This window comes from Dictyostelium purpureum (assembly GCF_000190715.1).
Source record: "Dictyostelium purpureum unplaced genomic scaffold DICPUscaffold_82, whole genome shotgun sequence".
Classification (NCBI taxonomy): Eukaryota; Evosea; class Eumycetozoa; order Dictyosteliales; family Dictyosteliaceae; genus Dictyostelium; species Dictyostelium purpureum.
The window spans coordinates 23,831-39,128 of record NW_003519419.1 but is presented as its reverse complement, the minus strand read 5'-3'; the positions used below and the strand labels follow the sequence as shown (position 1 = coordinate 39,128).

General features: G+C 28.2%; 6 protein-coding genes across 6 annotated transcripts; 2 read left to right on the top strand and 4 right to left on the bottom strand.

Annotated features, from left to right (window-relative positions):
• Positions 1 to 390: 390 nt before the first annotated feature.
• On the bottom strand, positions 391 to 3,094 carry DICPUDRAFT_150904 (uncharacterized protein; the record flags this gene model as incomplete). The annotated part of the gene is made up of 4 exons (XM_003286835.1): positions 391 to 451; positions 980 to 1,013; positions 2,649 to 2,698; positions 2,973 to 3,094. 4 exons carry the CDS (start codon positions 3,092 to 3,094, stop codon positions 391 to 393), a joined length of 267 nt encoding a protein of 88 aa, XP_003286883.1.
• A 970-nt stretch (positions 3,095 to 4,064) lies between these two features.
• Positions 4,065 to 5,953, top strand: DICPUDRAFT_150903 (uncharacterized protein; the record flags this gene model as incomplete). Its single annotated transcript, XM_003286850.1, has 2 exons — positions 4,065 to 4,737; positions 5,331 to 5,953. 2 exons carry the CDS (start codon positions 4,065 to 4,067, stop codon positions 5,951 to 5,953), a joined length of 1,296 nt encoding a protein of 431 aa, XP_003286898.1.
• Positions 5,954 to 6,117: 164 nt separating this feature from the next.
• On the bottom strand, positions 6,118 to 7,110 carry DICPUDRAFT_150902 (uncharacterized protein; the record flags this gene model as incomplete). Its single annotated transcript, XM_003286834.1, has 3 exons — positions 6,118 to 6,128; positions 6,260 to 6,804; positions 6,842 to 7,110. 3 exons carry the CDS (start codon positions 7,108 to 7,110, stop codon positions 6,118 to 6,120), a joined length of 825 nt encoding a protein of 274 aa, XP_003286882.1.
• A 1,477-nt stretch (positions 7,111 to 8,587) lies between these two features.
• DICPUDRAFT_150900 (uncharacterized protein) lies at positions 8,588 to 11,167 on the bottom strand (the record flags this gene model as incomplete). The annotated part of the gene is made up of 3 exons (XM_003286833.1): positions 8,588 to 9,028; positions 9,094 to 10,905; positions 11,048 to 11,167. 3 exons carry the CDS (start codon positions 11,165 to 11,167, stop codon positions 8,588 to 8,590), a joined length of 2,373 nt encoding a protein of 790 aa, XP_003286881.1.
• A 411-nt stretch (positions 11,168 to 11,578) lies between these two features.
• DICPUDRAFT_150899 (uncharacterized protein) lies at positions 11,579 to 12,175 on the top strand (the record flags this gene model as incomplete). The annotated part of the gene is made up of 2 exons (XM_003286849.1): positions 11,579 to 11,929; positions 12,047 to 12,175. 2 exons carry the CDS (start codon positions 11,579 to 11,581, stop codon positions 12,173 to 12,175), a joined length of 480 nt encoding a protein of 159 aa, XP_003286897.1.
• A 170-nt stretch (positions 12,176 to 12,345) lies between these two features.
• Positions 12,346 to 15,089, bottom strand: DICPUDRAFT_94279 (uncharacterized protein; the record flags this gene model as incomplete). Its single annotated transcript, XM_003286832.1, has 3 exons — positions 14,502 to 15,089; positions 13,878 to 14,421; positions 12,346 to 13,814 (listed from the first exon to the last, which is right to left on the bottom strand). The coding sequence occupies exons 1-3, from the start codon at positions 14,790 to 14,792 to the stop codon at positions 12,346 to 12,348; spliced, it is 2,304 nt and encodes a 767-aa protein (XP_003286880.1). The 5' UTR covers positions 14,793 to 15,089.
• Between the last annotated feature and the right edge of the window lie 209 nt (positions 15,090 to 15,298).

Genomic DNA, 15,298 nt, shown 5'->3' with positions numbered 1-15,298 from the left:
GGTCGACTTTAATGATCAAGATGATGATTACAAAGAAACTATTTCTGACAACGAATCTAACAATTCAACTAACACACTAGATAACGAGGAAATATCTAATGACGAAACAAACAAACAAACAAAAAACCAATCACCACAAGATGACAATAAATCATCAACCAGCAAACCCTCAAGAACATCCAGGGTTAACGCACTAAACAACATCTTTACAAGATTAGCTTCACCAACTTCCAAAAATAAAACCGCCATAACAAATATGAATACCACCGCAAAAAGTAACCGTACTCGAAATGTTAGCCAAATATCCACACCAATCAAAAACACTCCATACCAATCAGGCAGTCCGAAATCACCTGCTATTGAACAAAAATCTAAGAAAAAAAAAACTTCTTAAACTAGATAGGTTGTTTCAACCTTACCCCAACACACCTTACCCCAACACCTGCTTCTTCTTATATTTTAATATAAATAAACACCGTCGCTTACACTAATAATATTTATTATATTATTAAGTAAGCTTTTTTAAAAAAAAAAAAAAAAAAAAATTTTTTATAACTTATGTTTGATTTTGGTTGATTTTAGCACTGTCCAACAGCAACATCATTCCCACCACCATCATTTTACTGATTAAATTTAAAGCATTTAAAAAAAAAAAACCGACAAGTGTTAACATCATATAAAATCTTACTTTTTATAAATTAAGTTTTATCAAATAATTTTAGCACTGTCCAACAGCTTTTTAAAAGCTATTTCAATGTATATTAATTATACACCACAAAACACAGATCAAAAGAATATAGATCGTATTAAAGATTTTTAATCTTCACTATCTCCAATCTTCACCAATTTGTCTTTCTAAAAGCCAATCCAACTACAAACATCATTCCCACCACCATCTTCAAACATAAAACCAATCATATTAGATTTATCCAACGATTGGAAAGAAATGAAAACTAAGGATTTTCCCCATAATAATTACAATACTGTTGAAGACATACTCTTGTCAAGCATCTCTATAATTCAAAAAAGTGTTAAAGATATCATTGAACGAGATAACAAACTATCCACTTATGAAAAAAATGGAAACAACATCAATCTCAGACTGTATTACCCAAACCACCAAATATCCGATGAACATATAATTCATTTCAACAAATACACAGATATAGAAAAGATCTCATTCGACAAAAAGAAAAAGAAAACTATCTTTATCTCTCTCTCAAAAGAAAACCTACATAATCTCCTAAATGAAAGAGATATCACCAACAAGATGAACAAGTTCATCACGCACTGCGACGATTACCATATGGTAATTGGAAACATCAACTCATCCAATCAAGAAAAAGTGTTAAAAGAACAACTTAACCTAAAAATTGACTTCTTCTTTTCTCACATCAAAGTCAACAAAAACAATACCTCCTTTTTTCACCTCATTGAAAGAAAAAACAACTCAATCAAATCAAAGCTACTGCAATCACCATACTATCGTATTAAGATTAAGTCTGCAACAAAATCAAAAAATCATCCTAACAACAAAATCAATCAACTAATCAATGAAGATATACTAGGGGTCTCCACTGATAAAGAAATTGATAGCAACATTACCATAATCAATCAATCAATCAATCAAAAAAGATAGGGTCGACTTTAATGATCAAGATGATGATTACAAAGAAACTATTTCTGACAACGAATCTAACAATTCAACTAACACACTAGATAACGAGGAAATATCTAATGACGAAACAAACAAACAAACAAAAAACCAATCACCACAAGATGACAATAAATCATCAACCAGTAAACCCTCAAGAACATCCAGGGTAAACGCACTAAACAACATCTTTACCACCTGCTATTGAACAAAAATAAAACCGCCATAACAAATATGAATACCACCTCAAAAAGTAGCCGTACTCGAAATGTTAGCCAAATATCCACACCAATCAAAAGCACTCCGTACCAATCAGGCAGTCTGAAATCACCTGCTATTGAACAAAAATCTAAGAAAAAAAAAACTTCTTAAACTTGATAGGTTGTTTCAACCTTACCCCAACACCCACTTCTTCTTATATTTTAATATAAATAAACACCGTCGCTTACACTAATAATATTTATTATATTATTAAGTAAGCTTTTTTAAAAAAAAAAAAAAAAAAAAAAAAAAAAAAAAAAATATTTCAAAAAACAAAAAAAATTTAAAATTTTTTTTTTGGAAAAACTAAACCCAAAAATGAAAAATAAAAAAAAAAAATTTTTTTTTTAAATTTTTCATATTTTTTATTTTTATTTTATTTTTAATTTTTAATTTTAAATAATAAATTATTTAAAATAAAGGAAAATATAAATATATTATTTAGTTGAGATATAATTATAACTGTAATATTCATTTAATTCTAAAATGCATATGAATACATTACATATCCCCCACTTTGACTAAAGACCCAATAAGCCTCCTCCAAACACTAGCCATCTATATTATATTTTTTTTTGTTTTTTTTTTTTTTATTTGTTTTTGTTGAGATAATTGATCATTTGACCATGTTGAATTAACTTTATCTTTACTACTCTAACTTCGTGTAAGTTCATGCACCAACCTTTTCAATTATTCCGAAAGCAGTGCTGTATCCAATCCCTTTTTGAATAACCAATATTCCATGATTTCAATACTCTTACTTTATCGTAACCTCTGATTTCGCTTGTAATTTTTATACTTGAATTAAAGACCTTTTTATAATCAACCTGGATTACCATCTATACTAATTCTTGCTATTATCGGGATACTATTGACGCTTTAGATTACTAAGTACCAAACTTTAATCTTTAGCTTTTTAACGCACCAATTGAAATGTAAGCTGCCGCAGCAACCTATAGAACTACCATCCTAAACCTGATTGGCATCCATTTCCATCATTCCATTGATTTGTCGCAACTGATTTATATGTCAGTTTCTGTACACTAGTCTATTTCACCTAAATGCACCTCTTATTTGCATAGTTTTAGCCGATGCGTGGCTCCTAACGCACCATTTGAAACGTAAGCTACCTCTGTAACTACCTATAGAGCTACCCTCTTTATCGTGATTGGCATACATCTCCGTCTTTTCATTTGATTTGTCGTAACTGATTTCTATTTCAGTTCTGTACACTAGTCTATTTCACCTAAATGCACTTCTTATTTTGCATAATTATAGCCATTGCGTGGCTTTTCTAACACCTGGTTAATACCTTAACTACAATTGATTGCACACAGGCAATATCCTTCAATTTAGCTTTTTATTAGCAATTAACCTCTACTCCTAACGCTCCGTGAGTTTTCTTGATTCCATCTGAACCAACCTGTTTTGACATGAGCACCCTTGATTCATCAAACTATACTTGCTTACTTTCGAACCCTCTGTAATACTTCAATATACTAGTTCCATTGCTATACCTTTATACGTTGGACACTCAAGCTCCTTTTGAATATTAACTGATTCTACCTTCATAACTGCAATATTTTTGATTCCCGAATCAGCTCGAACAATTGATATTAATTAATTAATAAATTTTTTTTTTACTATCACTATAACCACCATAGCTTTACTACTCTTACCGAATTAACGCAGACTCAAAGGTTTTTGTTAAGAACAGTAAGATCGTAAAAAAAAAAGTGTAATGTAGGTACAAATCTATTAGTTATTTAAAGTAAATGATATTTATTAAAGTAATAAAACGATAATTATTTAAGTTATGAATATTGTGTATTTTCGAACTAAACCGAAAAACTATTTTATTTTTATTTTTTTTTAAATTTTTAAATTTTTAATTTTTGAAAAATTATTTTAAATATTTTTATAATTTTAATTATTTGATTTAAATTATAAAAAGTATTTAAACTTCGTTGATTAATGTGTTTGATATATAAAATGATTCTTATCTTGAATTATTAACTAAAATGATATTTAATAAGCAGTGATTACATTACATTGGTTGATTTACCCTGCTTAGGTGTATCGATTCAAAACCGTTGATGGAGTACTTAGCGAAAATATCTCTTTAAAAGAGGAGAACAAAAAACTTTTAATGGATTTGGCTGAATTAAAACGTATAGTCGAAGATAAAATATCTCTTTTAGCCGCATCTGAAGCAATGCGTAAGGAAGAGAAGGAAAAGAGTCAGAGGGACACATTTATCCGTATTGATTTAGAAAGCCAAATTGCAGTTCTCAAAAAGAACTCAGAAAGACGTGAGAAGAAGCTCGCGGAATTAAGTGACGAGAATGCAGAGTTAAAATACGTGATAATCGATAATGAAAGAGATATAAAAAACCTAGAAAGCAGGGTAAACCAACTAAGCAAGTCTAGAGAGGACCAAAAAGTTAGTGAAAACGTTGTGGTAGTCGAGAACCAAGTCAACAAGACTATTAGTCGTATGAAGTTGAAGAACGACGATATTGATGATATTTGTAATATCATTTGCAACAGCACAGTAGAGAAATATGGTGAACGTGCTTGGTTCCATTTAAATAATTATGGTTACAGCAAAATCGAAGAGAAACTCGAACAGCTAACCCAAGTAGTATTTTATAACAAGGAAAGTTGTATCAAGTTTCGAGATATCACTAGAGAATATATCGTTAACAATGGAGGTCAAATGGAATGGAACGGTTACGTCAAATATATGAAGGATCACGACAACAAGGCAGAGCGTGAAAATAAGTTAAGAATGAGTTTGAAGGAGGCCAAGGGAAAGATTAGTATTTATGGAGAGAATCTAGGGTCTTATTGCAGCTTGTTCTTGGAGAATAGAATGGTTTGGGAAAACTACACCGACCATCAAAGAATCGCTGAACTCAAGGTCGACTTACCTAATTTTATCACAACACAATTTGTGGATAAATATAAATAAAACAATTACAAAGGGTAATACGAAATCGATCGAGGAATGGGTCAAAGTGTTAAGGGACATTGGTGAGGTAACTTACAAAAATTATTTAGATAAGAAGGAGAGAGAACAGAAGGTTACACCAAGGGTCAAAGAATTTAACAGTGTTAAAGTACACAATACTGTAGAGAAATCAGATAAACCAACTGATGAAGAAAAGGTTAGAAAACCATTTGTTAAGGGGAGGCTCACATGCTTCTACTGCAAGAAAGAGGGACATGTCAGAAACAGTTGTCCAGATCTCGCCAAATAATATATTGGTACCGATAGGTATGCAGAAGCCTACAAGTTTTGCAATGGGTGTGCGTATAGGTAAATATTATTTACGTGCATTGATAGATACTGGTTGTAACGTCAGTTTGTTAAACAACAAGTATTGTTATGGGTTAAAAAGTTTTGTAAAAGATATTAAGGTCAGGTATCCAATTGGTGATGTTTATAGAGAAGACGTTGCTAAGAAGAGTGTGGAGGCTACTGTTCAGTTTAAAACATTGGATGGAAAAATGTCAACCGAAATGAAGTTTTATGCAATTAACATGGAGCATGATATGGTAATCGGGTTGGATTTTTTGGTAGATTCGGTACAGTCGTTACGTATTGAAGATCCTCACATTATCAAAATATTTAAGGATGCAGATAATAATAAATTAGCTCATAAAGTTAAGTTAACCTTATTCGAAAAGGATAAGAAGGTCGTTGATAATCATTCGAAGGTGGTAGCCAGTGGTAGTTTTAAAGATCTACAGGTGAATGGTAGAATGTTAATGTCGATGAAGACGTTAAGGATAACCGTAACGAAAGGTGCGGTTGTTAACGACAAAGTAAGTGATCATGTTGAAAAAACTGATAAAGTAGTTAGTGAAGTAGCAGCTAGCAAGGTGGTCCCAAAAGTAGTGGATGAATTAAACAAAGAACAGCTGGATGCGAAAGTTAAAGAATATACAGATTGGATAAATAATAAGTTCAAGGATGTTTTGGTGGAATCATTACCAAATTTCACACCTCCAGTCAATTGGTTTTTGTTGTGACTCTTTATTGGCCTCAATTGGAGTTGACCCGACTGATATTTGGGGATTATTATTTTCAACTGATTTGGCGAAGTTAGCAATTATCGTTTGGGCCAATGTCTCTTAACACTTTGACCCATTCTTCGATCGATTTAGTATTACCTTTCGTGATTGTTTTATTATATTTATCCACAAACTGTGTTGTGATAAAATTAGGTAAGTCGACCTTGAGTTCAGCGATTCTTTGATGGTCGGTGTAGTTTTCCCAAACCATTCTATTCTCCAAGAACAAGCTGCAATATGACCCTAGATTCTCTCCATAAATACCAATCTTTCCTTTGGCCTCCTTCAAACCCATTCTTAACTTGTTTTCACGCTCCGCCTTGTTGTCGTGATCCTTCATATATTTGACGTAACCGTTCCATTCCATTTGACCTCCATTGTTAACGATATATTCCCTAGTGATATCTCTAAACTTGATACAACTTTCCTTATTATAAAACACTACTTGGGTTAGCTGTTCGAGTTTCTCTTCGATTTTACTGTAGCCATAATTATTTAGATGGAACCAAGCACGTTCACCATATTTCTCGACTGTACTATTGCAAATGATATTACAAATATCATCAATATCATCGTTCTTCAACTTCATACGGCTAATAGTCTTGTTGACTTGGTTCTCTACTACCACAATGTTTTCACTAACATTTTGTTCCTCTCTAGACTTGATGAGTTGGTTTACCCTGCTTTCTAGGTTCTTAATATCTATTTCTTTATCAATTATTACGTATTTCAATTCTGCATTTTCGTGACTAAATTCTGCGAGCTTCTTTTCACGTCTCTCTGTGTTCATTTTAAGAACTGCAAGCTCACTTTCTAAGTCTATACGAATAAATGTGTCCCTCTGACTCTTTTCCTTCTACGAGTTTCTTTTCACGTCTCTCTGTGTTCATTTTAAGAACTGCAACTTCACTTTCTAAGTCTATACGAATCAATGTATCCCTCTGGCTCTTCTCCTTCTCTTCCTTACGAATTGTTTCAGATGCGGCTAAAAGAGATTCTTTGTCTTCGACTATACGTTTCAATTCAGCCAAATACATTAAAAGTCTTTTGTTTTCTTCTTTTAAAGAGATGTTTTCATTAACTAATCCATCAACGGTTTTGTTTGGTTTCATCATTTTTATTACTATTGATTGTTATTAATTATTATGTTTATGTTAAGGTTAAAAAAATATTATATTAAACTATTATTGTTCCACACATATTATCTAGTTGTATTGAGACCCGGGTCGAAACAAAAAGAAATTGTTGAATCACGAATAGATAATTACAAATCTATTAGTTATTTAAAGTAAATAGTATTTATTAAAGTTATAAAACGATGATTATGTATGTTATGAATAATGTGTATTTTCGAACTAAACCGAAAAATTATTTTATTTTTATTTTTTTAAATTTTTAAATTTTTTAATTTTTAATTTTGAAAAATTATTTTAATTATTTTTATAATTTCAATTATTTGATTTAAATTATAAAAAGTATTTAAACTTTGTTGATTAATGTATATTGATTTATAAAATGATTATTATCTTGAAATATTAACTAAAATGATATATAATAAGCAGTGATGATTACATTTTATTATAATTTTTTGCTTTTCTTCCATGTGATGTTGTCGCCATATCATATCAAAATAAAACACCGACTTACAGAAACATGCTTTCAATTATCTTCCACCAAGTCTGGATCTGGGTATGCACCAAACTATTTAACAAAGAGATTGCCCAAATGCAATTGCTAAATCATTAAATTATAATGACATCCAACACAAATGGATCAAACTCGCCTCATTAGAATATGCAAGAACGATCCAATCAAACTACCACAACTTCTTAAAAGTAGATAAACTAATAAATTCAAACCATATTCAAACATTAGATCTAAAATATCCACCTTTTACAAATTACCAGAAACCACTCTGATCAATTTCCCAAACACATACCTGTAACAATACAAATCCTCACACATACCATTTAAAAATTTTATTTTTCAATTGTTTGTTTGTTTTTTTTATTCACCCTTTACATTACATTTATTTGTTTGTTTTTTTATTCACTCTCAATAGGTATTTTGATTACATAGATACTGAGTTGGGCCCGCTTGGTATGTTTTTGAAATTTACCATTTTTTTGAATGTGAATATTAATTAATCTATAACTATTTCCTAATTTATTTAAAACATCAAATCCAAAATAAGTAATTTTGTATTGTACAAAAAAAATGTAGATCTGCTACAATCAAAATTGGTAATCATTTGAAAAGACACCACCCAAAAAAAAAATAAAAAAAAAATAAAATTAATATAAAACAGGGACGTTTTTTTTTTCAAAATTTTTTTTTTTCAAATATATTAAACACATCTTCTTTTAAATAAATCATTTTTACATTTATATTATTTTATTATAATTAATTTTAAAAAATATAGAAAAGAAAAAAAAATTAAGAATTTCGATGTTCATTATATGATAATGAAATTGGTATGATAGTTGAATGAAAATACGCATTAATTGTATATATGTTAAAATAAATAAATTAAAAAAAAATTATTTATTTTTGTGTTTTTTAAACCAAAATATACAATTTTTATAAAATTTATTATAAATCTTTAATGATAATATAAATTTGATGTGATGATAGCAGAGCTAAAGAGGATTTGTCTTTTGCCTTTTTTTTTGTTTCGGCAATGGTACTATGGATATATTTATCATTAATATACAAAGAACATTTGAATTCTGGATTATGATCAGAACCACCTATTTGAGGAATATCCCAAGACAGTTTCATTGGGAAACCAGCAGAACTTAATCTTTGAGCAATCTCTTCTATTGCCTGGGTTGCAGATCCGATTAATATATCGCTATAGTTATTAAAGTTAAAGTTTGGTGGTATAGTGCCAGTTGTTAAAAGATCAATTGCAGTATCTAAAAATTCTTCTTGTTTTCGAAATGATTCATAAACACCTTCTTCTCTATCACATTCTTTTACAATACCAATGAAATATGAATCTTTACTTCTTAATCTACCTCTACTTTGAATCTAAAATTAAGATAAAAAATTTTAGTAAAAAATAAATAATAATAAAAATAATTTGATAATCTTACATTCGCAGTAACAGTTGTAGGTGGATCTAATCTAATTACTAAATTACATTCAGGAACATCAAAACCTTCTTCTACAACACTTGTTGCTACAATTAGATTACATTTATCTTGTCTAAACCTATCAATTGCATCTTTTTGTTTCGAGATTGACATACCATCATTCGATTTCGAACCATGGCCTACAACAATGGTTGGCTTTAAGAATGAAAAATCACCTTTGTTTTTAATTACGTTTAAGATTTCTACAAGTCTAGCGGCGGATTTTCTAGTTTTTACAAAAATAATAGCTCTAAAATTTGAAGAACCATCATTATTTCTATTCTTTTGATAGAATTCGTTTAATATAGTTAGGGCCATTTTTAATTTTGAGTGATTTTGTGCAATTAATTCGTCATCTGGTATAGTATTTAAAAGATCTCTTAGTTTGCCTTTTATACGTGCGTCTGGAATATTTGAAATTTCCTTGTTTAAAAATTCTTTTAAATTTGAAACGCCTGTATCTGAAAAATCTCCAAAGTTCATATATGTGTCGAGTTTGTTTGAGAATGATATTAGAAAGTCTATAATATTTTTATTACGTTCGACTAAAGTTTCGTCGGCTGATGATAATAGTTCGTTTAGCGCACTTTCAGACAATTGAATTTCTTCCATAATGTTACCTACAATATCCAAACACCATCTCTCCAAATTATTTACTTTAATTGGATAAACAATGGTGTTTTTAGAATTTAAATGTGGCTCGATTAAGTGATGGGGTGCTTTAATAAGTTTGCAGTGGCTTGCTCTAGAGATAACTTTAAGACTTATAAGAGTACTGATGAAATCCTTCTTACCAGCTGGTGAGGCAGTTAGACCCAAAAGTTTTGGACGATTTGTTCTTTCAATTTCAGGGAAATGTTTAAGGGCGACCGCAAATGGATGTCCTTTAACGATGTGGTGAGCCTCATCAGTAACGATCAAGCAGAAATGGTTTAGATCGATTTCATTATTAATTATTAAATTGATTAACAATGCTCCAATAATAACCAATACATCAAAGCTTTGAGATAACTGAGTATTTTTAAATGAATCACCATGGGCTGCTAAAACTTGTAGACCTGTTTCTTCTGCAATGACTTTTGATTGTTGTTGAACCAATGGAATTCTATCTACCATAAATATAATACGCTTCATTGGATTTAATTCTTTCATTCTCTTTATTACCATACAACTTATTAAAGTTTTACCCAAACCGGTTGGTAAGCAACATATGATATCTTGTTTCATTGATTCTTTAAATATTTCTATTTGGTATGGTCTTGGTTGTTTATTTAATGGTACAGGTATAATATTGTCGATATTTGATTTGATAACTGGTGTTTTCTTTGATATGTTTGGGTCAAATTTAATACTGAATTTTTTATCCTTTTCATTATTTTTAAATTTGCTGACATTATCTACACCTTCATATAATTTACTTATATCTATTTTATTATATTGCTTAATTTGATTTTCATTTAAAATACTACTTCTAAATGAATCGATTGTTTCTTTTACATTTAAAGGTTCTTCTTGATTAATATTTGTGTCACTAACATTGACTACGCTATAATTACTAATTTTTTTAATTGGAATTGTTGAATTATCATTATCATTATTATTATTATTATTATTATTATTATTATTTGTTAGAGAGTTTTTTATAACATTTTTTGAATTTAAAATAAAATTATCATAGCTTTTACTATTTTTTCCAATCAAATTATCCGTTGAGTCTTGACTTTTTGCTTTAATATACTCCATAGTCTTTTTTGCACATTCTTCCTCTGATTTCTTTTTATTTGATAACCATGAAGAATAAAAATTTTTATTGTCATATTTTAATATGGTCTATAAAAACAATAAATAATATTAATAAATAAAGATTTAATATCATAAAATAATATCAAAACTACTGTTATATTATTTTATTTACCCTAAATTCCTTTTGATGATCAGGTCCTCTTGTTTCATTTCTAAACTCTGGGTATATTAAACGAGCTTTTTGAAAATGGGTTTGAAGTAAACCTTTATAATGTATGGGATCCAAATCCATAACTTTCTAATATTTGTATTTGTATATATGTGAATGGTTATTATTTAAAATTGTAATTATAATAAAAAATTAAAAAAATTTTAAATTAAAAATTAAAAAAAAAAAAAAAAAATTTTTTTTATTTTTATTTTTTTTTGAAAATTTTATATAGAAAAGATACCACTATTCATAATTTAAAAATTAAGTCCCTTAAATCATGTATGTTAATATTTTTTTCAAAATAGATGTTGATATTAAAAACGAAAAATTTAACTATAAAAAAAATAAAAATAAAAATTGAAAAAAAAAAAAAAAAAAAATTATTTTTTACATTTTTTTTTTTTTTTTTTTTTTAAATTTTTTTTTTTTTTTTTTCATAGTTTCATCATTTTTTTAATCATTTTTATATATATACATAAAAAAAAAGCAAAAATGTTTAAGCGTGTATTATCATTAAATTTAAACAACAGCAGATTATACTGTAGCAAAGTTAATCAAAATAGATTATTACCAAATTTCAGAGAAACCAAACAAAAAGAAATTATTGACGCCGAAAAAATATATTCAATCACTCCAGTTAAACCATTAAAATATCCAATCGATCCAATTAAAAACTCACAAGTATATTTCGTAGGTAAAACTACTGAATCAGTTAAATATCCAGATATTCCATTTGTTGTCAAAAGAACTTCAACTGGTAAATTACCAGTCTACACTGAAAGAATAGGTCGTTATAATAATGAAAATTTTACAATTTTAAGAAAATTTGATGGTGATAGAAATGTAAGAATTATAATCACTTTTTAATTGTTTTTTTTATTTTTTTTAATTTAATAATTTAATTTAATTTAAATTTACAATATCTAAAATAAATTACTAATCATCTTATTTTATACTCAGATTTTAAAGAGCGAACTTTCAAATCTTTTAGGTGAATCAATACCTATTAAAGAACGTGCCGAATCATTTGAAATTAAAGGTGATCATCAAAAAACTATTATGGTTTGGTTAGCTGGTTTAGGTTTTTAAATAACAAATAAATAATAATAAAATAAAATAAAATAAAATGATATATAAATTTAAAAAAAATTAAATATAAAACAATACACAGTATTACGTTATTTACATATAAATGGTACAATTATATTTTATTATAATTTTTGTTTGTTTAGATTTGTTTTGTGTTGTGTTGGGTTTTTTTAAATGTTTAGGATATCTTGATAATTGGTATCTTCTTTTATACTGGCTGTAGTTGTGTTTAGGCTTTGGTTGATTTCACTTTCAGTGTCGTCATCTAAAACTCGATTTAATTTGTCATCGCTATAATCTACTTCAAAGTCATCGTCGTCATCATTGTCTTCAAAATTTAAAATTTCGTCATCTTTGCCATTATTACGATAGTGCTTTCGAATGATATTTCTATTGTCGCTATTATTTAACTCTTCATTATCTTTTTCTTTTTGATTTTCGTCAATTTGGCTTATATCATTATCTTGATAAAATTCGTCATCGTCGTCTTCAATTGCTTGATCTTCATCATCATCGTTGAATTCCTCCTCTTCTTCTTGTTGTTGTTGTTCCTGTTTAATTTCTTTTTCTAATTTATCTTTAAGTTCAAACAAAGATTTCTTTAAACGACTTGTTAATTCAGCTAATGAGTCGAAATGATCTTCTTGTTTTTGATTTATCGCTATTATTTCTCTTTCTTTTCTTTCGTCTAATTTCTTTTGGGTGAATAATTCTTTTTCTAATTGTCTATTTGAAGAGTCTATTTTTGTACGCTCACTTACCTCAATATTAATTTTATCTTTAAGTTTTTGTAATTGATCTTTTAACTCTTTAATTTCTTTTTCTCTTTCTGAATCTTCTTCATTCAAATCATCAAATATACTATTTGTAAATACTTCGCTGCTTGTCATATCATTTTCTGTATCCTCATCTTTGTAACCCTGTTGTTGTAGTAAGAGTTGATGTTGTAATAAAACTGAACTTGAAAATGTTTGTGAATTGGCTGATGAATGACGTTTATGACTAACCAAGTTGTTGTCTCCTTTACTACTATCTTTACTACTATTGTTATTACTATTATTATTACTGTTACTATTGTTGTTGTTACTATTGCTTCTACTGCTACCAATTATAAATGATGGTATAAATGAATGTCTTCTTGAGGGCTCTGGTGTAGCTGGTGTTGAAGTTGCTCTTGCTCTTGATTTTTTTAATGCTGCCATTTTAGTTTTAATTTTTTGGTATTTTTTATCAAGTTCTTCTTTTCTTTTAGCCTCTGAATTTAATGAATCACGTAGTTTTCTTATTTCCTCTTCAAGTTGTTCATTCTTTTCAGAGAGTGTTAATTGTGGTATTGGTGCAGGTAGTTTCATTGGTGTCACTGCTTGCTGATCTTTCTTTTTTTTATCTCTACTACCTCCTAATGAAAATGAAAATGATCTAGTTTTGGTTGGTGTTGGTACGGGTAGTGTTGTAGTTGTAAGTGATTCTGATAATGGGTTATCCTCTGTGTCATTATTATTATAATTATTGAAATTTTTATTTGGTGTTACTGGTGCAGATTTTGATGTGATGTTGGTGTTGCTAGATAATGATAATGGTGAGGATGATAATGGTGATGTTGGGTTTGATGTTGGTGGACTAAGATTTTGTAATTTTTCTAAATTTCTTTGATATGGAGAGGTCACTATAGGTGCAGAGATTACTGGTTGATGAGTTTGACGTGATGGATAAATATTTACAGAGAGTGGTGGTAATAGTAAATCTGGTCTTGATTTTCTTAACATTGATCTTATTGAACTGATCCAATCCTCCATTTCGCTTTGATTTATACATCTAAAAATATACTCTTTTTCTTTTCTACTCTCTGAAAAACTATTTGGGTTTAAGCTAGTTGAAAGTAAATTTAACTTTGTTTGGCTGTGTGTAAGTGTACCATGATTTGATGATCCATTATTTTCTTTATTACTACTGTTGTTGACAGAGGTGGTACTATTATTATTGTTATTACAATATATTATGAATGTATATAATCTGCTATGTCTGTCGACATTGGTTATATCCGCAAACGATATAGAATCTGTATTTTGATCATTCTCTTTTGATGAGTGTACTAATCTCTGTGAATATAATCTTAAATATCTTGGTGTCCAAATTTTAGTAATCGATGATAACTTTTGAACTTTTCCTTCTTTTTGTGATTTAATTGTCATCATTGTATTTCTTCTTTTCATTGAACCTGGTTTTTTTTTAATATAGATCTCAACCTTTTTTTTTTAATAAAAACATTTTTATTAATAAATAGCCTAAAGTTAATATATTAACTGTTTATATTTGATTTACTTACTCCGCTTGTAATGGGATAGGATACTAATAATGAATCGTCATCTAACCATTGACCTCTGCCTGTTGAGTTTGATGCTGGCATGTATAAACTATAACCAGGTTGTAAACCCGAAAGCTGAGTTGCATAACATATAACATCAAAGACCTTTTGGTGTTGTTGAACATACATAAATTTTGATGCTAATGATGATGTTGGTGGGAATAATAATTTTATAATTAATTCATTTGTATTTTTACCAACCAATATTTCATTTTTTGTTGCCGTATTATTATTATTTTCTATTGAAGTCATTTTAATAATAACAATTTTATTATTAATAAAATGCTATTACTATATTATATTTTATTGTATTGTTATTATTAATATTTAATTAAAATGATTATTTTTTAAAAAAAAAATAAAAAAATAAAAATAAAAAAATTTAATATTATTTATTTTTTTTAAATTATTTTTTTATTTTTTCAAAAAAAAAAAAAAAAAATACCGGTTTGGGTTTCAACCGCTAAATTATAATGTGTGTGTATCTATTAATGATTTGTGGTTTATGATTTATGATTATAGTTTGTATAATAATTATAAAAATTATAATTATATATTTTCCGAAAATTAATCCAAATAGTTTATTTTTTTATATAACAAAATAAAAAAATTAAAAAATAGAAAATAAAAAAATAAAAATTTAAAAAAATATATTTTTTTGTGTTTTTTCCTTCAAAATTAGATTTATTATAATTGTTTTAATAAAACCTATTTATAGATAATAGTTATAGTATTTTTGTGTGTGTGTGTGGGTTATT